At 42.5% G+C, this 20525-nt stretch overlaps 2 protein-coding genes and 1 long non-coding RNA gene across 5 annotated transcripts; all 3 read left to right on the top strand.

Moving 5' to 3' along the window:
• The first annotated feature begins 684 nt into the window (after nucleotides 1–684).
• On the top strand, nucleotides 685–5913 carry LOC126614902 (neutral ceramidase 1-like). 2 transcript variants are annotated; one of them, XM_050282593.1, is made up of 10 exons: nucleotides 685–848; nucleotides 1021–1408; nucleotides 1650–1858; nucleotides 1944–2288; nucleotides 2939–3203; nucleotides 3317–3587; nucleotides 3677–3802; nucleotides 4206–4269; nucleotides 4612–4772; nucleotides 5159–5913. In XM_050282593.1, the coding sequence occupies exons 2-10, from the start codon at nucleotides 1065–1067 to the stop codon at nucleotides 5708–5710; spliced, it is 2337 nt and encodes a 778-aa protein (XP_050138550.1). In that variant the 5' UTR covers nucleotides 685–848; nucleotides 1021–1064; the 3' UTR covers nucleotides 5711–5913. The 2 variants fall into 2 exon arrangements, with proteins under 2 accessions (XP_050138550.1, XP_050138551.1); XM_050282594.1 differs by lacking the exon at nucleotides 685–848 and having other exon boundaries at nucleotides 903–1408.
• A 695-nt stretch (nucleotides 5914–6608) lies between these two features.
• On the top strand, nucleotides 6609–9752 carry LOC126614926 (uncharacterized). 2 transcript variants are annotated; one of them, XR_007620573.1, is made up of 5 exons: nucleotides 6609–7005; nucleotides 7187–7248; nucleotides 7361–8447; nucleotides 8565–8746; nucleotides 9699–9752. It is a non-coding gene; the product is annotated as an uncharacterized LOC126614926 (long non-coding RNA). The 2 variants fall into 2 exon arrangements; XR_007620574.1 differs by having other exon boundaries at nucleotides 7184–7248.
• An 8447-nt stretch (nucleotides 9753–18199) lies between these two features.
• On the top strand, nucleotides 18200–18805 carry LOC126615501 (uncharacterized). The gene has a single exon (XM_050283313.1). The coding sequence runs from the start codon at nucleotides 18200–18202 to the stop codon at nucleotides 18803–18805; it is 606 nt and encodes a 201-aa protein (XP_050139270.1).
• The last annotated feature ends 1720 nt before the right edge of the window (nucleotides 18806–20525 follow it).

Raw genomic sequence — 20525 nt, 5'->3', positions numbered from 1 at the left:
ACGTGCCTTAGTGGGCGTGATGAATGATTCATGTATGAAACAGAATGTTTGTTTGTACGTAGGTATATATCACTATCACCAGCAAAACATGGAAGTTTCCATGTTCTTTCCCACACGTGGATATGAGGGTTTTCTTCGTGCACATTGACATATTATCTATCAATGTTATAGACATATTATCGATATTATATTGACACTCCCTTTTTATTAGGTGACATGCTCAAAGAGAATTATTCACATGTAAAAACCAAACTCATTTTTGCAAATATTAAAATTGAGTATTTTGTCGATTTTTCTTCTGAACTTGTACTCCGATGTCGAATACCTCTTGGAACTTTTATTTGGACTAACTTTTCTCCTAAACTATTATAAATGCATTCACCTCTACATCGTCTTTTTCCACATTTCATATAACTTAATCTTCATTAAAAATGTCATATATCAAGAAGGAAAAAAAACATATAACATTAAGAAAAGACAATAGAAAATAACATTTGGTGACATGCTTGTGACTTTCGTGGACGGAAAATTAGATGAAATGTGATAAATGATTCACTGTAAATCTGAGGATAGGAGTGAAAAATTAGCCATTTGTAATATTTAAGAAAAGAGGACCAAAATAAAAGCTTATGAATAAAATTGGCAATAGAGTACAAATTCAAGTCGAAAATCGGTGAAATACTCATCAAAGTACACAAAAGGAACGCTCCCGCAACGTCAAATAAAAAAATATTATAAAAAGTAGCTGAAAATTCCAAGCTAAAAAACTATATTTAAGCATCCGTGTCTTCCCTTCCCCGCTACCAGAACCTGTCGTTCTTCGCTTTGACTCCATTACAAAACTGCAGGTCTGCTCCCAAGCTCTCCCTCTCTCTCTCTCTCTCTCTCTCTCTCTCTCTCTCTCTCATCACTGAGAGCTCCATCAGTGAAAAATAGAACTGGGTTTGTTTTCAATTCTCTAATTTCGTTGAATTTTCGTTGCTAAAAGTTGATGTTTTTTGTGTTTTTCTTCAACGGAAGGTGATGATCGAGCTGTAATCGGTTCTTTTGAGGAGAGAGCAGGAATGGAGTTTTTGGGTATCGCCAATTCCAAGGATACAGGAAAGTACAGAGGTTTGTGGGCTAAATTCGTAATTTTGATCCTTCTGTGTAGTAGCGGAGGAGCAGTCTCCGGTTCAGAGTATTTGATCGGTCTCGGGAGCTATGACATCACGGGGCCGGCCGCCGATGTCAACATGATGGGGTACGCGAACACGGAGCAGGTCGCTGCCGGAGTCCACTTCCGGTTGCGGGCTCGGACATTCATTGTGGCGGAGCCGCAAGGGAAGCGGGTGGCGTTTGTGAATCTCGATGCTTGCATGGCGTCGCAACTTGTGAAATTGAAGGTGGTCGAGAGGTTGAAGGCAAGGTAAGCCATTTATATGACTAATTTTGGAGCTGAGCTGCAGTTGTTCAAAGTGTATTAAATTTTATAGTTTGAATTAATTTGATGGGTAATCTTATAATTCATGTTATTTGATATGTTGTTAATCTCTCCTAAAATCTTTTGCAATTTGTTAATTGGTATCAAGTGTATGCAGTTTGTATCGAGGCCGATTTCATCTTTTTCGGGTATATGATGGAAATGGTACTGGGTTTTTGTTTGGCAGGTATGGGGATTTATACACCGAAAAGAATGTAGCTATTAGTGGAATTCACACCCACGCTGGCCCTGGTGGTTATCTGCAATATGTGGTGTATATTGTGACATCTCTTGGATTCGTCCGTCAGTCATTTGATGTTCTTGTTGATGGAATTGAAAAAAGTATTACTCAAGCTCATGAAAATCTTGCGCCGGGATCAATTTTTGTTAATAAGGGTAAGTTGGAGAGTCCTGGTCATTTTTTCTGGTTCTTTTTAAATACTAGTGACTGAATTCTAATATAAGTTTTGGTTCCTTACAGGGGAAATTTTAGACGCTGGTGTAAATCGCAGTCCTAGTGCTTATCTCAATAACCCTGCAGCAGAGCGCAGTATTTACAAGTATGATGTTGATAAAGATATGACTCTTCTGAAGTTTGTTGATGATCAATGGGGTCCAGTGGGTAGCTTTAATTGGTTTGCGACTCATGGAACTTCCATGAGTCGTAGTAACTCATTGATTAGTGGGGATAACAAGGGTGCTGCTGCACGATTTATGGAAGACTGGTTTGAAGAGAATGGTGCTAAAAGTGCATACTCTCATGAATTTGCTGCTGATGGAATCCCTCGAAGAGTCTCAAACTTACTTTATGACCGTCATGACAATCGTGAGTTATTCCTCAGTTGCATTTAATTACCTCATATTAACATAAAATTGGTTTTTGGTTATTCTGAAATAGCTGAATTGAACTATACATGCCAACACCCTCTTTAATGTGTCATGATATTTGTATGGGATGTTAATATTGATTTTCACGTGCATGATTTTTAAGCTAACTGTATTACATGCTGATGTTTGGTTGATGCTGCCTATACATATATGATGCACATGGTACTGAAAACAAAGAATGGTTGACTTGTCCAGTTGCCTGTGGATGTTTCCCTTTATAAATGAGGAGAACCAATGAACTGAAATTGTGTTGTAAGAAGATTTTTCAAAACAAACCAAGTATGCAAGAGGAGTTGCTCTCAAAATCATAGATATCATTTGACGTGTTAATAGGATCCCTTCCCTTTCAACTTTCTACCTTAAATGTTTTTTATCTGTGCTTGTTATAAACATATTTCACATAGTTTGAAGGAGACTTTGACGCATTTACATGTTATATGTTCGGTTTCACTGTACATTGAGAACTATGGTGAAACTTGCTACCAAAGGTGTAGAAGTAAGATTGTGTTGAGTCATCATATTACTTTGGTCATGGGAACAATAAGAAAGGGAGTAGAAATTGCTTATTTGTTTTTCTTTCTGATTCAGACCATGAGTTACTAGAGCTTGCTGCGTCCTTTCAGTCTCGTCCTGGTAAGCCAGCAACCAGGACCTTGAGTGTTGCAAGACGTGTCAGGGGTGCACTAAGGCAGGCGGACAAGCCTCAATTTGTTTCTGCATTTTGTCAATCGAACTGTGGTGATGTAAGCCCCAATGTTCTAGGCGCTTTCTGTACAGACACTGGGTTACCTTGTGAATTTAATCACAGTACCTGTGGTGGGAAGAATGAGTTGTGCTATGGCCGTGGACCAGGGTATTTCTTCCTCTGCGCACATATATATCTTTAGTTACCGATATGTGTACATATGGTTATGGTTTATGACGCCTTTGCGAATGCTAAATTGCATCTTGTACATGACATTACAGCTACCCAGATGAATTTGAAAGTACACGTATAATTGGTGAGAGGCAACTCAAAAAAGCTGTGGATCTTTTCAACAAGGCATCTGAGAAGTTGAAGGGGAAAGTTGACTATCGTCATACTTATGTAGACTTCTCCCAACTTGAAGTAACGCTTCCCAAAAAGGGAGGAGGTTCGGAGGTGGTAAAAACATGTCCTGCTGCAATGGGGTTTGGATTTGCTGCTGGAACCACTGATGGACCTGGGGCTTTTGATTTCAAGCAAGGCGATGATAAGGTAACATGTAAATGCAATATTTCATATGTAGTGCATGTTCTATTCTCCCATTATAATTTCAAAGTAACTAATTTCCATGGTTATATCAGGGAAATCCATTCTGGAGGTTGGTGCGCAATGTACTTAAAAAGCCAGGCCAGGAACAAGTGGAATGTCAGAGTCCAAAGCCGATCTTGCTTGATACTGGTGAAATGAAGGAACCATATGACTGGGCGGTAGGTTGCAATTTCTGTGGACATACTTCTTTGGACAAAGATGTTGCATTATATGAAAACTCCGTAATGGTTGGATCATATAGTATCTCATTAAAACCTCTTAAAACCCTCCGTAGCTGTGTAGTTCACCTATTATATTAGATAGTTGAGGTCCGTATCTTATGCAAGATCATATCTGATTCATGTTATATTTGAGATAGGAAATAGCAGTTCCTGTTTTATCTGTTTGGATCATCTGCATAGCCAAGATAAATCCAAATTATCTTTAATGTATAGGCGCATTTGAGTTGTATTTTGTATGAGTTACAAAACTATGCTTGGTAGATATCTTCTGGATGATATTTGCCATGAGAGATTAATGATTTAACATATTCAAATAACTCTTTCTCCCTGGTTTATGCAGCCTTCAATACTTCCAATTCAGATCATCCGAGTAGGACAGCTTGTCATTCTCAGTGTACCTGGAGGTAGTATCTTGTCCATCTTTTTATAAAACAAACACTAGGAATTAGTATTTAACGTTTTCAACTGAGGTTCATGCCTAAATACCTTCATTTTTTAATGTGTTGTCTGAGTTTTCTGCTTTAATAATTAAAACCAACCTATGAATACCCCATATTTCGGAAAATAGTAGAGGGGCTAAACAATGCTGTTGCAGTAATTTTCTAAGCACCACATTATGCATTCACTGTCCTCGTTCATTTATTATTTCCTTGTTCATAAGTTAAAGTTGCTTCTGAGCTCCTCTCTTTCTTTCAACTGGTCAACTTTTTATATGGCTCCTAAAGTTTTTGATGATTTTGTTTTAGAATTTACAACAATGGCCGGTAGGCGCCTCCGTGATGCTGTGAAGTCAGTACTGACTAGTGGTGGTAATGGCGAAAATGTTCACGTTGTTATAGCTGGATTGACTAATACATATTCACAGTATATCACTACCTTTGAAGAGTATCAGGTGCAGAGATACGAGGTCAGTTCCTATTTTCTTGAAGTGATGAATTGCTAATACATTCTTAAAAGAGTAACTGATAAAATATCATGGATAGATTAAATAAAATGAGCAATGAACTCATACTCTAAACGTTTTTCTAGTAACCAGAATAGATTACTTGATATTCCCTTGTGGGACTAGGAAGTGGTTCTAGGACTAAAGCCTCTGTGCTGTCAATGGTAAAATTCATGCCACATTCCATCAGCCTGTCTCCGAAAACAATTTGATTTCACCCTTTTTTCGTTTATTTTGTTTTTATTACTTCTATTGTAGCGTTATGAGTCAAAATTCATAAATAGGTGTATTTGTGTGAGGAATGTCATACTGTACTATATGTTCATTCTTTAACCTGTTGTGCTTCCCAGGGTGCCTCCACTCTGTATGGGCCACACACACTCAGTGCCTACATTCAGGAGTTCAAGAAGCTTGCTACCGCTCTCACCAGTGGCAAATCCATTGCAGAAGGTCCACAACCCCCAGATCTCCTTGATAAACAAATAAGCTTACTTACACCAGTTGTGATGGATGGAACCCCTCGGGGCATTAGTTTTGGGGACTGCAGCTCCGATGTTCCTCAAAACTCCACCTTCAAGAAAGGCCATGACATGGTGACAGTTACCTTCTGGTCTGCTTGCCCTCGGAATGACCTTATGACTGAAGGTACATTCGCCCTTGTGGAAATTCTCCATGGAGAAGATACTTGGGTTCCAGCTTATGATGACGATGATTTCTGCCTGCGGTTTAAGTGGTCAAGACCCGCCAAACTTAGTACCAGAAGTCAGGCAACCATAGAATGGAGAATTCCTCAGTCTGCAACTCCCGGCGTATACAGAATTAGACATTTCGGTGCGTCAAAGAATTTCGTGGGATCCATTCGCCATTTTACAGGTTCATCTAGTGCATTCGTGGTAGCATAAGATGGCGTATATTATCTGTAACTTTATACGCGAATACTTGTTAGTATTTTGTGCTAATTATACGGCTGAGTAGTTACCACGGACTCTTATCTCTTGGGTGTACAGAGAGCATCTCGTATTCCTTCCTTTGTACTATGTTGCGGTGTAATCACGACGTTGTTTGTGCAATATAATTTTACACTACTTTCTTGCTGTTTGCTAAATCTGGAAATTTGGTATGCAAATGTGAAATGCCGTCTGAGAATCCAACAATTTTTATTCCCTTTGTGGGAACTTGTGGGATGGGGATCCTTGCCGGATTCTATTTGCAGGGATTCTAGGAATCTTTACATTATGGCTGTAAATTTTACAACGTGCTGTCAGTTTTCGTTAGGTACTAATTGTGTTTAATTTTATATAAAAAAATTTAAAATAATTTATAACCGTACGATTTACGATAAACGATTAAAATGTGATGATTTCTGAGATCCAAATCCAGAACGTGTGTGGCCTGTCTATTCCTATCTTTGGCGCAAAGTAAAAATAAAACCAAAACGGCAAAGAAAGATGGATAAACGGCATGCTCTTTGGATTAAAAATGGAGTTTTAACGAAAAGTTCGCAGTACTGTTCACTTTAACGAAAAATCACATTTTTACACTAAAAAATTAATCTTAGTACTATTCACTTTACCTTTTATTTTGTCCTTATCATTAAAACTTAAAGTTTTTAAACTTTTTTTATTATTTTTCCTTTGAAATTTTGAAATCGAACTCGTGAGTCGTGACCCGTGGGAAGCGTGGCAGAGGCGCTGAGACTCTCACGCGACACACGTGCAAGCCATTCCGATGGAAATCCTAGAAAAAAAGCTATATAAACTCATTCAGCAGCTCATTTCTCCAAAATTTCAAATTTTCAAATTCTAGCCGTTCGAGAGCTCTCCCTCATTTCTCTCTCATTTCTTCCAAGCAAACCCTAAAACCGCAGCTCCTCTCTCCACATTTTCTCAAACCCTAACCTCCGTCTCTGCAAACCAAACCTTAATCCTCCATCATCAACCCCATACGATCTCGCAGCCATGGATTTGCTGCAACACCAGAAGGGTAGCAGCACCGATCTTGGTGCCGACGCACTCAGAGGTAAACTTCTCGCCCTCCCTTGTCGATTCATGCACTCAGGTTCACCGATTGAAATATACCATACAAGAAAAATCTTAAAATCCTAATGCTTGTGTTGTTTCTTTTGCATGGACCTGAGATCAGTTAAAAAAAAACGACGATGGAACACTGGAAATCGCAGATCCATCATTTTCGAAAGGTACAAAACGTGAATCCCTGCACTGAGTAAAGTTTGATCTGTGTCTGTGTCTTTGAATGTGCAATCTGTAGAGCCCTAGGGACCCCCAAACTTGAATTCTTGAATAATTTGAATCTGTGAAGTTTGCATCTCATGTACCATATCTGTGTTTGCATGCCCATGATATATTCGGATCCAGCAGGCATCAAGGGCAAACGGACCTGAGTTGTGAGGCTCTATATATTCGGATCCACTACATGGAAGGTATAAATTTTCACTGTCCTTCACTGTAAATAACTCATCTGTAAATGTATGAATCTGCTGGTGATTTTTTTTTTTTTGGAACTCTGAGTTTAATTTTTGTGCTTGTTTCCAGTAAGAGAAAAATTGAAATGAACTCTTGGACCAAACTGGATTAAGCAATGTGGACCCTTCTGCACTCGGACCCGAACTTTAGAAAATGTATTAGGAAATTCGAAATGGTCTGTAATTAATTCATGGGGTGGGAGTGAGTGGGTCTGAGTGCAGAAGCTTCATCAGAATCGCCATGGTATGATCTCTGAAAACCCTGCTTGTTAACTGATGTGTGCTGTGACTGCTTAGAAACATGCTTAGGGTTATATCTGTTAGATGTGCATGATTAGGGATGGCCTTAGAAACTTAGTCCTGCAATGATAGGTTTAGGACCTCATATCTGCTCGTCTGAGTTGAATTTCCGCCTTTAATTTCTGCATATGATAGTAGTAGAACTGCTGTGGTTGATGTAAATGTAGAATTGCTGCTGGATGCAGGATCCAGCCCTTTGTTATCCGTCCGGGGCAATCTCGTTTGCCTTGCATGTTTTGAAATCAACCTGCATATTCCCCAATTTTTGCATCAGAAGCATGTTTCACAAACCCTTTTCCAATCAAGATTTATTTTCTGCAACGCAGATATGCAGGTTAAAAATTGTAACACAGATGTTGAAATCTACAAGTAAAATATGAAAGAGAAATTAAAAAAAAACAAAAAACAAAATGTTTTTGGATTTTTTAAATATTGACTTTTTTTCGTAAAGAGTTTTACTTGGTCACAGCCAAGGTGACTGGATAGCCAAATAAACCCGGCCTAACCTAATGGGATTGGCGCAAATGGAAAGAGTTTGACGTGGTCCCAATCGAGGCGATCGGATATAGTCAGATAGAGGTCTAATTGAACAATTTTGGTCTAACAATCGAATAGGATCGCTCCAACAATTGAACGAAGCCGATGCAAATGAACAATTTTCGTAAAGAGTTTGATGTGGTCTTAGTCGAGCTTATCGAACACAGTTAGATAGACTCGGTCCAACTGAACAAGGTCGGTCTAACAATTGTGCGGGGTTGGTCTAACAACCGAATGGGGGTCAACGCAAACGGAAAGAGTTTGATGCGGTTCCAGTTGAGGTGATCAGATACAGCTAGACAAACCAATAATCAAACAGGGTTTGTCCAACGATGTTGGTCTAACAATCAAATGGGGAACAACACAATGGGGTTGGCCCAACAATTGAACGGGGTTGGTCCAACAAGCGAACGGGGTCGGTCCAATAATCGAACAAGGTTGGTCCAATAGTTGAACAAGGCTAGTCTAACAATCGAATGGTGCTGGTTTAACAATCGAAAGGGGTTGGTCCAACAATCGAATATGGCTTGTCTAACAACCTAATGGGGTTGGTTCAACCTGCTCAAACGGAAAGAGGCTAACCTGGTCCCAATCGAGGTGATCGGACACATCGAACGGGGTTGGTCCAATAGTCGAACGAGGCTAGTCTAATAATCGAATGTTGCTGGTCTAACAACCGAATGGGGTTGGTCTAACAATCGAACAGGGCCTGTCCAACAACCTAATGGGGTTGGTCCAACCTGCTCAAACAGAAAGAGGCTAACCTGGTCCAAATAAAGCCGAATAAACCTGGTCTAACAATTGAACGAGGGTCGGTCCAACAACTGAATAGGGTTGGTCTAACAACCGAACATGGTTGGTCCACAATCGAACAGAGCCAATTTAATAATCAAACGAGGTTGGTCCAACAACTGAGCGGTGCCGGGTTTCAACAATCGAATTGGGTCGACCTAACAACCAAACGGGGTCGGTTTAACAATCGAACGGGGTCGGTCCAACAATCGAGCGAGGCTGGCCTAACAACCCAACGGGGTCGGTTTAACAACCCAACGAGGTCGGTCCAACAAATGAACGGGGTTGGTCCAATAACCAAACAGGGTTGGTCCAACAATCGAATGAGGTCAGTCTAACAATTAAACAGGGATTGTCCAACAACCCAACAGGGTCGGTTCAACAACCTGTGCAAACAGAAAGAAGCTAACCTGGTCTCAGTTGAGGCGATCAAACATAACAAAGCAAACTTGTTTTAATAATCAAACAGGGTTGGTCCAACAACCGAAAAGGGTTGGTCCCTAAACCCTAAACCAAATGGGGTTGGCCCAACAACTGAACGGGGCTTGCGCAAATGAAAGAGTTTAACTTGGTCTCAACCGAGGCGATCAGATATAGCCAAACAAACCTGATCTAACAATTGAACGAGGGTCAATCCAACAACTGAATAGGGTTGGTCCACAATCTAACGGGGTCGATCCAACAATCAAACTAGGTCAGCCCAACAACTGAAAGGGGCCTGTGCAAACGAAAAAAGGCTAACTTGGTCATAGCTGAGGTGACCATATACAACCAAATAGACTCGGTCTAACAATTGAACGGGGTCAGTCCAACAACCGAACAGGGTATGTCCATAATCAAACAGGATTGGTCCACACTTGAACGGGGCCAGTTCAACAATCGAACTTGGTTTAACCCAACTAGCTCCGACCCAACCTAATCATGGTTCGGCCCAGCCCAACTGTGGTTCGGCACAACCCAATAAGGTTTGGCCCAACCCAACTGGGGTCCAGCCTAACCCAACGATGTTCGGCCCAAACTCAATGGCATCCGGCCCCAACGAAACCTAGTCTGGTCCAACGAAACTAGCTTTAGGGTTTTAGCGTTTCCTTCCATAATTTTTTCAAGTCCAACCTACTTAAAAAATTGTTCAGCAAGACGTTTGTTTGTAGAGTTTCCTTCGAGATAATGAGGAAGTTGTGAAGATATATTTTAGTTCTACTCGTTATGTGTGGAAAATCATATTGATTGTTGCAGTAATATAAACTTTAGTAAGAAAACCCCCTACATAACAATTGTTGAATTAGTCCAGTTTTCATATCTTTCCAAAACAAAAACAACAAGTGCGGTTGGTTGTGAATCCTAGAATGCCGTTGCGTTTGATTTTTTCAAATTGGAGTTTTCCTATTTTATCAACTTTAATCTAATTTCATGATTTCATATGTATACTCTATTTTTAATTTGATTTATGCATGATACGTGTATACCATAAACTATTAAATATCTATTCCATAAATTATTAAAATACTGTTTGGGCCCAAAAATATTGTTTTGGGCCGAGTTAGATCTTTTTCGGCCCAATGGTCGTGTACTGGTGTCATTGGGAGATATTCAGCCCATGGGCCGCGCGGTCAAAGTTGGCCATATCCTATCAGAAATTGGGAATGTGGACGAATCCTGTTATGAGAAGGAGTTTCGACGGGGTCAGGATGCTGAGATTGAATACAGTCTGATAATGAGTTATGTTCAAAGTCCTAGTAGGAATAAGATTGGCCGAGATAAGGTTGGATCATGAGAAATAGTTCTAATCCGAGAGTGATTGGGATTCAATACAAGTTGGCTGCTATAAATAGGGAGGGAAGACATCGAAACAACCCCCTCCAATTCAACACACAAATTGCCCTGTGCATTCTCTCGCTCTACGCGAAACCTCTCAACAACCTTGAGATTTTTGTTTTCCTCTTTTTGCCGACGCACATTCAGTTTGGATAAACAGCACTGTAAAGGCAACCGGCGAACATCTTCAGTTTGGATAAACAACACTGTTGCCGTAGAATCAATTGACCGTGAACATCTTCAGTTTGGATAAACAGCATTGCGACAGGGCCGATCGATTATCTATTCAAGTCTCGGTCGAGAAGAATTTTCAAATCCTTATCGGCAGAGGTCATCTCGTTAGCCTTCTCGGAGAAACGAGGTGTTACAAGTTATTATACTCGGCACATTGAACGCCAAGTCGTTTATGATTGGTTATTCGTAAATAGGATTTAGAGTTCGACATTCTGACGGCCGAACCACTTTCACAATCAAGATGTATATTCGTTTTGAATATTTGTGTCCCTATACTCTAGTGTCGATTCGGTATGCTTATACTCTTACGAATATAATCATAGTGACCGAATCCGGCACCAACGATTTGTGAACTTCGCAGAACTAGTAGCTTTGTCTTCAAGCTCTAGAACCTGAAGGCCGAGGTATGTTTCTTTCTCGGCCGCAATCGCAAGACCAAAAAGTCAGCCGCGCACCCAACGCAACATCAATAAATTTTACTCCTCAGCCAAGCTCGGCCGACGAGTTGGCACGCCCCGCATACAACCGAATGATGTAGTTAGCTTACTAATTACTCGGCCTGCGCGCCACGTAGGCTTGGTAGTTTTTAGGGTCAACATTTTGGCACGCCCAGTGGGACACAGTGCTAAGACTACGAAGTTCATGACCATCGAGACACAATCAGTAAAAAAGAAAACGACCATGGGAAAATCAGCGACCGATCTACCGGTTCAAAGTCCTGGACAAGAGGTATCACATGTGCGAAATCCTATCGTCGCCGTGACCCTTGAGGCTACAAGTGCAACGCACCGAAAGAAGGAAATGTGCCTCGGTGGCCAGCCTCAAAATACAGAAGTACTCAACCGAACTGCAGGCATTTTCATTGAAGGAATAGTGGATAACTGCGATGAAGACGGTGGTGAAGGTTCTGATCCTCCGACTAGGTTGTTTCTTCGAAGATGACACGAGCAATCCCGGCAAGTAGAACAAACAGTAGGCCATAAAATGAACCGTTTGCCTGAAGCGATACAAAGCACTGGAGAGACCCAAACCCGATTGCTCGAACTAATAGTTAGTAAAGTATTCGAAGAGAAACCTATTGATCAGGCTCGACAACTTCCACTTAAAAGTAATTCCCTACAAGCCGTAGTGGTGTCTACTCGGCCTAAGACAAACTTAGAAAAAAGGGAAGGATCGAGTAGTAGGTCAGATGGATCCGACTAGAGAGTGGAAGCAACATCCGTTGATATGATCGAGGTCCAGCGGATGATTGATTCGGCCATGAAAAAGGGGCCGAAGTTCCCTAAATTCATGCATCCGTATCCAGCTTATGTGGAAAGGTTTAAATATCCTAAAGGTTTCAAAATTCCAGATTTTAGCCTTTTCGCTGGAGAATCATGCTTATCCTCGTTAGAACATGTGGCTCGTTTCACCGCGCAATGCAGATATGTTAATAGTGATTTTCACAAGCTGCGACTGTTTAACTTTTCGGTCCGGCTCAACATTTGCCTGGTATATCAACCTCCCACCTAATTCTGTCCAAAGCTGGGAGGAGTTGGTCGAGAAATTTCACGAGCAGTTTTATCGGCCAGGGTTGGAATGTCAGTTTCTTCATTAGCAAGGATGGGTCAAGCATCTGATGAGTCACCAATGGATTATCTTACCAGATTTAAATCGGCCAAGAATTGGTGCTGAGTGCCTCTACCCGAAGTCGAATTTGTTAGACTTTCTCTGAACGGCCTCGACGTAGATTACAAAAAGAAATTCTTGGGGGTTAACTTTCGGGATATGTATGAAATAGCCTAGCATGTCGAGCAATATGACTATTTGCTCCAAGAAGAGAAGATCTCGAAATCCCCATCCCGAGGGACGATTTACAAAAACCCCACGATCAGTTACGCATCGACCGAAGGCGATGAGTCTCAATACATCAGCGTGGACGCGGCCGAGATAGTAATAGATAAACCATACGTGTGCAAGGCATTGACTCCAATTAATTCCAAGGATGCCAAAACCCGCTCGGCCACAGAAGGAACAGCGAAAACATCGAAAGTTTACACTTTTGATATTACAAAGGCTGAAGCAATTTTTGATCAATTGCTATCAGTGAAGATCATCAAACTTCGGCCAAGGCATAACATTCTCAAGGCCGAAGAGCTTAAAGGAAAGACATATTGCAAATATCATAACTCGACCAAGCATGCCACAAACAATTGTGTCATATTTCGTGATGATATACAGAGCTGGATTGACAAAGGCAAGTTAAAGTTTCCTGAAAAATGTATGACGGTTGATATGGATCCATTCCCTTCGGCAACAATTGGCATGGTAGACGCCCGTTTGCCCAAGAGCAAAGGGAAAGAGAAGGTCGGGTTTGCCCCAGTACAACACATCCTAAAGAAAGGTTCCCAGCCTCGACTCAAGATCAACCTATTTTCCAATGCGCCACCTACCGAGCTCTCAGGACCGGCCATAGTTGAATCCATGTCAGACTCCAGCGAAGAAGAAAATGATGGGCCGATAGTTTTGTGCAGCAATTGTAAGGCACGCGTTGTTTTAACCGAGCCCAAGGAGAAACTGCCTCAGACACAGACGTCGACGTCACGATAACAATTGGCGACCACGACGGCACCTTCAAAGGAACCTAGTGAAGGCCAGCGCCAGAAAGCATTCGATAGGCTTAGCCCTAAGAAATAGACGGATGACCCTACCTCGGTCAGACGACGCCTTGATTTCGACGCACCGTTTTACAATAAGGATTATTATTCACATAATTCCAGTAGCTCAAGCTCATCAGCGAATCCAAAAACTTTCAGGCCGCCTGAACCGCGTGACCAACGTTGGCATAGCTATAATTCTCCCACCGACAGGTATACCGCACTTTCCAAATCTCAGAAACGTCGACGTCAGCGTATAGATCGGTAAGGAGCGGAGATGATCGGCCAACCCCAACAATCATGGCTGAGTTACAAGGGCAGAAGGAAACCAATCGCGACTTCGAAACTACCATTGAAGAGTCCGAGAAGCGTATCAAACTCCTTCTTCGGCCCGAGGAGATGAAAGCTCGCTTCGAGCAATTTAAGAAATAGGCCGAAAGCTAATTGCCCCTATTACCTTTGAAAGAACCACTAATCAGAGTTCGACGGAATCTGCACCTCCCATTCCTCGGCGAATCTTTGGAGTACATGAAAGAGTTTCACAAAAAATATTCTGCCAACGATTTGTATGGTTTGCCCAAGGCATGCCAAAAAGCTCTTGACCTGGCATTAACTTACCCCGACGCTGAGCAGATCATAAAAAAAAACCACTGATCCAGCGATGAAAGCTAGATTCCAGTACATTCAAGAGGCTAGGGTTCTCAGCTTCGAGGTTAACCCATACACGGACATTGACACAACCGAACTCCCTTTTTCTCTCGAAGACCTTCAACACATTCGATATCACTTCGAAGTTTTTTCGGCCGTATCCTTATTCAGTTTAACTGCTGATGAGAAAGATCGGGTGGCACGTCTGGACGCCTACCTAGATACAAGGAATGCCTGGATCGCCTATGAGGAACAAGCTCGTAAGATGCGGCAGGAGCAGAGTTAGACACCAGATGCATGCAAGCCTGACGACGACAGTCAAAAGGACACAGAGTCGGATTATATGGCACAAGTGCAATAACATGTTGAGACACACAGCAATAAGGCCGAGAATGCTCTAACCTACGATGCTATAGTCTTCACCAACCCGGAAGATGACGACCAAGATCCAATGGGCCCTTTAGTTTTTGAAAATATGGAAATCAGTATGGTCCATGTTCTACCTGCTGAATTCCAGCTGACTACACACCAAACAAGTTCCTTGGATGGTGATGTGGTGGCCGAGGAAGCAACACAAGTTGATTTCGTCATTACCACTGAATATGAGTCAACAAATGGCGACGATAAACTTAAAACAGCCTTGGACATCTTGTTTCCCCGTTCTTCCTCAGCTAATCTTCAGCATTTAAAACCATTGTATGTCACGGCCCATATTGAAGGCAACCAAATCTCTAAAATTTTCATCGATTGCGGGGCAACGGTCAATATCATGCATGTATCCATCATGAAAGCATTACGACGATCCAACGACGAACTCATTCCTTCAGGAATAACCATGAGCAGCTTTGTCGGTGACAAGTCTCAAACCAAATGAGTACTCCCTCTAGAGGTCAACATTGCAGGTCGCAATCACATGATCGCATTTTTTATCGTCGACTCCAAGACCGAGTATAATGCTTTGCTTAGTAGGGATTGGATTCATCAAATGAATTGCATTCCTTCTTCTTTATACCAAGTTTTCATTTTTTTTGATGGTAAATCGGTCATGGTCCACCCAGCCGATACTCAGCCGTTTGAAACCAACATGATTCAGGCTCGCTATTATGATGATCACATTGGCTATATTACCCTACAGGGTTTTAATGAAGATGGATGGCCGACTCGGATCTCAGTCCAGAAAGCCATCGAGGTAGGCGCCGAGACCGTCCACCAGGATTCGGCGAGACTCGGTTTGGCTAATTTTCTCCCTATCACTAATGACTGACATCAAAAGCGAGAGGCGTCGAGCCGCGGTTTCATCCACGATGGAACACCTGCTGGCCCATTGGTATGCTATTTCCAAGTACCCAGATTCAGGCATCAACTTAATCGAATTTTTTACCGAGGAAGATAACGGCCCGGTACTGTCATTAGATAAAGTTCAGGCCGCACCAGCCAAACTCGAAGACAGTCGACCCCAAGTTAAGGATCTTCTAGAGGAAATAAATGTTGGAACAGCCGACGACCCTCATCCATTATTTATTAGCGCGTTATTACCCCATACCATGAAAGTTGAACTCCGTCAATTACTTCACGAGTTTAAAGATTGTTTTGCTTGGAGTTATCATGAGATGCCGGGTCTCGATCGAACCCTAGTTGAACATGAACTACGCATCAAAGCTGACTGCAAACCTTTCCGCCAGCCCCCTCGTTGGTTGTCAACTGAAATACAGCTCGGCATAAAGGACAAACTAGTTTGACTTTTACAAGCTGGGATTATTCAGACCGCTTGATACGTCGAGTGGCTAGCCAATATCGTCCCAGTATTAAAGAAAAATGGCACACTCCGCATCTGCATTTATTTTCGTAACCTGAACCTGGCAACGCCCAAAGACGAGTACCCGATGCCTATCTCCGATTTGTTAATTGACGCCGCAGCACATCACGAGATTCTATCTTTCATGGATGGGCATGCCGGTTATAACCAGATTTTCATCGCTGAGGTGGATGTCCACAAGACTGCCTTTCAATGTTCCGGGGCACTCGGCACTTACGAATGGGTCGTCATGCCCTTCGGCTTCAAGAACGCCAGGGCCACATACCAACGAGCTATGAACAGTATTTTCCATGATTTAATTGGTACCATCGTCGAAGTCTATATTGACGATGTGGTTGTTAAATCAGCACGACGGTGGACGCATTTGGATGACCTACGTCAGGCATTCTTGCGCATGCGCTAGCACAATCTGAAGATGAATCCCGCCAAATGTGTTTTCAGCGTATCAACTGGGAATTTTTTAGGCTTCCTTGTCCATCACCGTGGGATTGAGATGGACGACAACAAGGCTCATGCAATCATCTCCACCGCCGACGACCAAGAAACAATTACAATCGTTGCTTGGCAAGATCAATTTTCTCCGACGCTTCATTGCTAACTCAACCGGGAAAGTGAAAGCCCTTTCCACACTCTTGAAACTCAAAGACTCCGACACCTTCGAATGGCGTGCCGAGCATCAAGAGGCATTCACGCAGATTAAAGTCTCTCTAACAACTCCATCCGTCCTCGTCCCACCACGACGGGGTCAACCTCTTAAGCTATATATCTTGACGGCCAAAGAATCCATCGGTTGCCTTTTCGCCCAGGATAATGACGTCGGGCGAGAACATGCCATTTTTTACCTTAGCTGGAACCTCAACCCACCAGAAATTAATTACTCAGCCGTCGAGAAGCTCTGCCTGGCTTTATTTTTTACCACGTTGGAACTAAGACATTACATGCTCCGTCAGTCACTCAAGTTATCGCCCAGACCAATGTCATCCGTTACATGCTCACTCTATCGATCGTCAAGGGTCGAATCGGCAAATGAACGATGGCCCTGTCTGAATTCAGCTTGCAATATGTACCCCAGAAAGCTGTCAAAGGTTAAGCCCTAGCTGATTTTTTGGCTCACCACCCTTCCCCGTACAAATTTAAGGGCAATAACGTTGACATCGGCATGATACAAACATGGGATAATTACTGGACGTTGTACTTTGATGGGTCCAATACGTCAGTCTTGGCTGGCATTGGGATCGTTATTCAATCCCCCACTCATAATCGTTGGTATTTCTCTCCCAAGCTCGATTTCGATTGTACAAATAATCAGGTCGAATACGAAGCTCTTGTTATCGGCCTCGGCATACTGTATGACTTGCGGGCAACTCGTGTACTTGTGCTTGGTGACTCCGAACTTGTAATTAATCAACTCAACGGGACTTTTCGTTGCATGAGTTGTACTCTGGCACCTTACCACATGGTTGCTAGCTATTTGGCCGAATCCTTCGACGGAATAACTTTCAAACATATTTCACGCGTTCATAACACTGACGCCGATGAATTGGCTCAAATAGCCTCCGGAGCCCAACTCATGGGGGGCAAATTAGGTCGAGAAATACCTGTGTTACGATAAGTACATTCGACCTTGATCAATCAGCAAGTTCTCCAACAAGATTGCGTGATCCGTACACAAGTCATGTCATTGCTGTCGTTGTTAGAACGTAAAGACTTTGTCAAGGTTTGTGTCGTTGAAGCATTACCAGATGATTGGAGAAGGACGATTATGCAATATATTGATAACCCCAACGGAAAACACGACCGACGGACAAGGGTTCATGCCATAAATTACGTGTTATACCAGAATGAGCTATATTGAAAAGGTGAGGACAAGTTACTGTTGTTGTGCCTCAGCCCGCAAGAAGCTGCTCAAGCAATGGCAGAAGTACACGAAGGAATTTATGGAGCCCACCAATATGGAGGAAAAATGCGTTAGCTACTTCGACGACACGGCTATTTTTGGCCGAGTATTCTGAAGGATTGCATTGAGTACGCAAAAGGTTGTGTACAATGTCAAATCCATGGGCCAATACAGAGAGTACCGACCGAATCATTACATTCGGTCACCAAACCATGGCCGTTCCGAGGATGGGCCATGGATGTTATTGGTAAAATCACACCATATTTTGGTGCAGCCAAACATGCGTGGATACATGTTGCAACGGACTACTTCACCAAATGGGTCGAAACCAAGTCATATGTCGAGTTAACGTCTAAGGAAGTTTGCAGTTTTGTTGAAGAAAACATTGTGACTAGATTCGGAGGGCCAGAAACAATCATAACAGATAACGGTACGATTTTTACATCCGACAGATTTAAGGACTTTACGGCGAATCTAAAGATTCGACTCGAGCAATCTACGCCATACTACCCGCAGGCGAATGAACAGGTCGAAGCAAGTAATAAGGTTCTTATTAGTATTCTCGGAAAGATGATAAAAGAAAGGCCGGGCATGTGGCATTTAAGGATAAACGAAGCATTATGGGCTTATCGAACCTCTCCGCGGACAGCCATCAGAATGACTCCGTACGCATTGACTTATGGACATGACGCAATGCTACCTGTCGAGCTAAGTGTAAACTCATTACGAATAATTGAACAGATTAGTTTATTCAGCGCCGAGTACAATCAAGCCATGAGACAAGAGCTAGAAGATTTGGAATACGCTCGGCTTGATGCTTATAATTTATTAGTGGCTTAAAAGAAAATCGCTGAGTGTGCATATAATCAGCAAGTTAGACAAAAAACGTTCGGCGAAAAAGAATTGGTTTGGCAAACCGTACTACCCGTAGGAATTAAAGACCCCAGGTTCGGCAAGTGGTCGCCGAATTGGGAAGGGCCATTCATTATTCATAAAATCCTCGGCAAGGGGCATACCATCTTAGAGATTGAACCGTTATTATTCACAAGTTACTAATCAATGGAAAATTCTTAAAGAAATACTACCCAGTCACATGGGAGATGCAAGAATAAAGCTTATTTCATTTCATCAAGTTCATTTCATTCATAAGTCGGTTTACAGTTAAATAATTCTAAGGTGATGAAGGAAGAAGAGTTCCAAGAAGGGCCTTCAGCTCCAACCACCTCACATCGCCCATTATGACCTTAGCTTGTCGGTTTTTCTTGTCCATTTTCAGCTGCTCGACTTACTTGGCGTTCGCCGCGTATTCGGTTAAGCAAGATTTACCGCCCGACTCAAAGTCCCTCTCAAGCTCAGAAGCAATGGCCGACCTTCGTTTTACCAGTTCAGCCATTTGACGATCAAGGTCGGCCAGGGCCTCTTTTTCACTTTTAAAGCGTCGATCTTCGGACGAATAATGTCTTGAACGGCTGTTGCAGCTTTCAAGTCATCGTCAGCCCGAATAGTGTTCTCGAAAATACTAAAGGATTCCTGAACTCGTTCCAAGGTGGGCGACGCCTGAATGATAGCTTCGGCGCTCAATTGACCATCAGCTCTGAGGTCGTTTAGGCATGCACCCAACGAATCAAGACCTTTGCGCTTGAGGACTTGTGAAGCTGAGAGAGACAGAACTTCTTGCAACCGAACAAGAGCAGCTGATTTGACAGGTTCAATCGTAGTTGCCGAAGGACCAGCCACTCCAGAAGTGCTTGATAGAAGAGCATCAAACTCTACTTCCCATGAAGGCTGCGCATGAAAACAGTTTAAGCGCAAGAAAATTTACAAAAGAATATAGCAAGAAGGTTTTTGTTTTAAACCTACCGAGCGGAGACTTCGGCCATGTCTTCGGGTTCATTGCTCGAACCTAAAGAACTCAATGGCCGAGCCCAATGTTTCAGACTGCTTCTTAATTCACGCAGCCGATGAAGGTTATCTACATTCGATGGCCACTGAGGTGGCCAGGAAATATAGATAACACATTTTGGCACATAAAATTTTCGGTGAAATGAATAAATGGGCACCTGACATTTAATATTTTCTCGGTTCATACATGTTATAACAAATTAACAATAGAAGGTAATCGAGCCTTACAAAAGTCGAGGTCACTTCTTGAGGAGGGATGTCGAGGTCTTGGTCGTGAGGGTGAATTGGAGTTTCTGACGTCGCTTCAGGCTCGACGAGAGGCCTCTTTTCGCGATCGGCGACCGGAGGATTAACCTGATCAGCTGCCTCAACCACGGGGGGTAGATTAATGGAAAGAGCTTGGGTTGGTTGAGAGCGACTCGCTAGCGGAGTCTAGTCACTCTCATCATCCTAAAACAAAAGTGTTAATAATTGTTTATTACTTAATAAGTAAAGGAATTTGACAGCATAATCGTACCTCTTCTAAGATGACCGCTGAATGCTTTGGATTCTTGGAGAGATCCTTCCCAATCGAAGGAGTCATCTCCCCAAGAACGGGTACTCATGTTGACCTTGGAGCTGCAAGCAAGTCAACCGAGGGTGCAACAACCGGCTCAAC

Source organism: Malus sylvestris, chromosome 3 (assembly GCF_916048215.2).
Source record: "Malus sylvestris chromosome 3, drMalSylv7.2, whole genome shotgun sequence".
Classification (NCBI taxonomy): Eukaryota; Viridiplantae; Streptophyta; class Magnoliopsida; order Rosales; family Rosaceae; genus Malus; species Malus sylvestris.
Note: the sequence above shows the minus strand (reverse complement) of the source record. Positions and strands in the feature narration are given on the sequence as shown.

What these genes read in the sequence shown, in the direction of transcription:
- LOC126615501 (XM_050283313.1), top strand. Translation starts at nt 18,200, where the DNA reads ATGGATGTTATTGGTAAAATCACACCATATTTTGGTGCAGCCAAACAT.
- LOC126614902 (XM_050282593.1), top strand. Translation starts at nt 1,065, where the DNA reads ATGGAGTTTTTGGGTATCGCCAATTCCAAGGATACAGGAAAGTACAGA. An exon ending in GTCGAGAGGTTGAAGGCAAG is followed by an intron (nt 1,409 to 1,649) that starts GTAAGCCATTTA and finishes TTTGTTTGGCAG; the next exon opens with GTATGGGGATTTATACACCG. An exon ending in ATCAGGTGCAGAGATACGAG is followed by an intron (nt 4,773 to 5,158) that starts GTCAGTTCCTAT and finishes TGTGCTTCCCAG; the next exon opens with GGTGCCTCCACTCTGTATGG.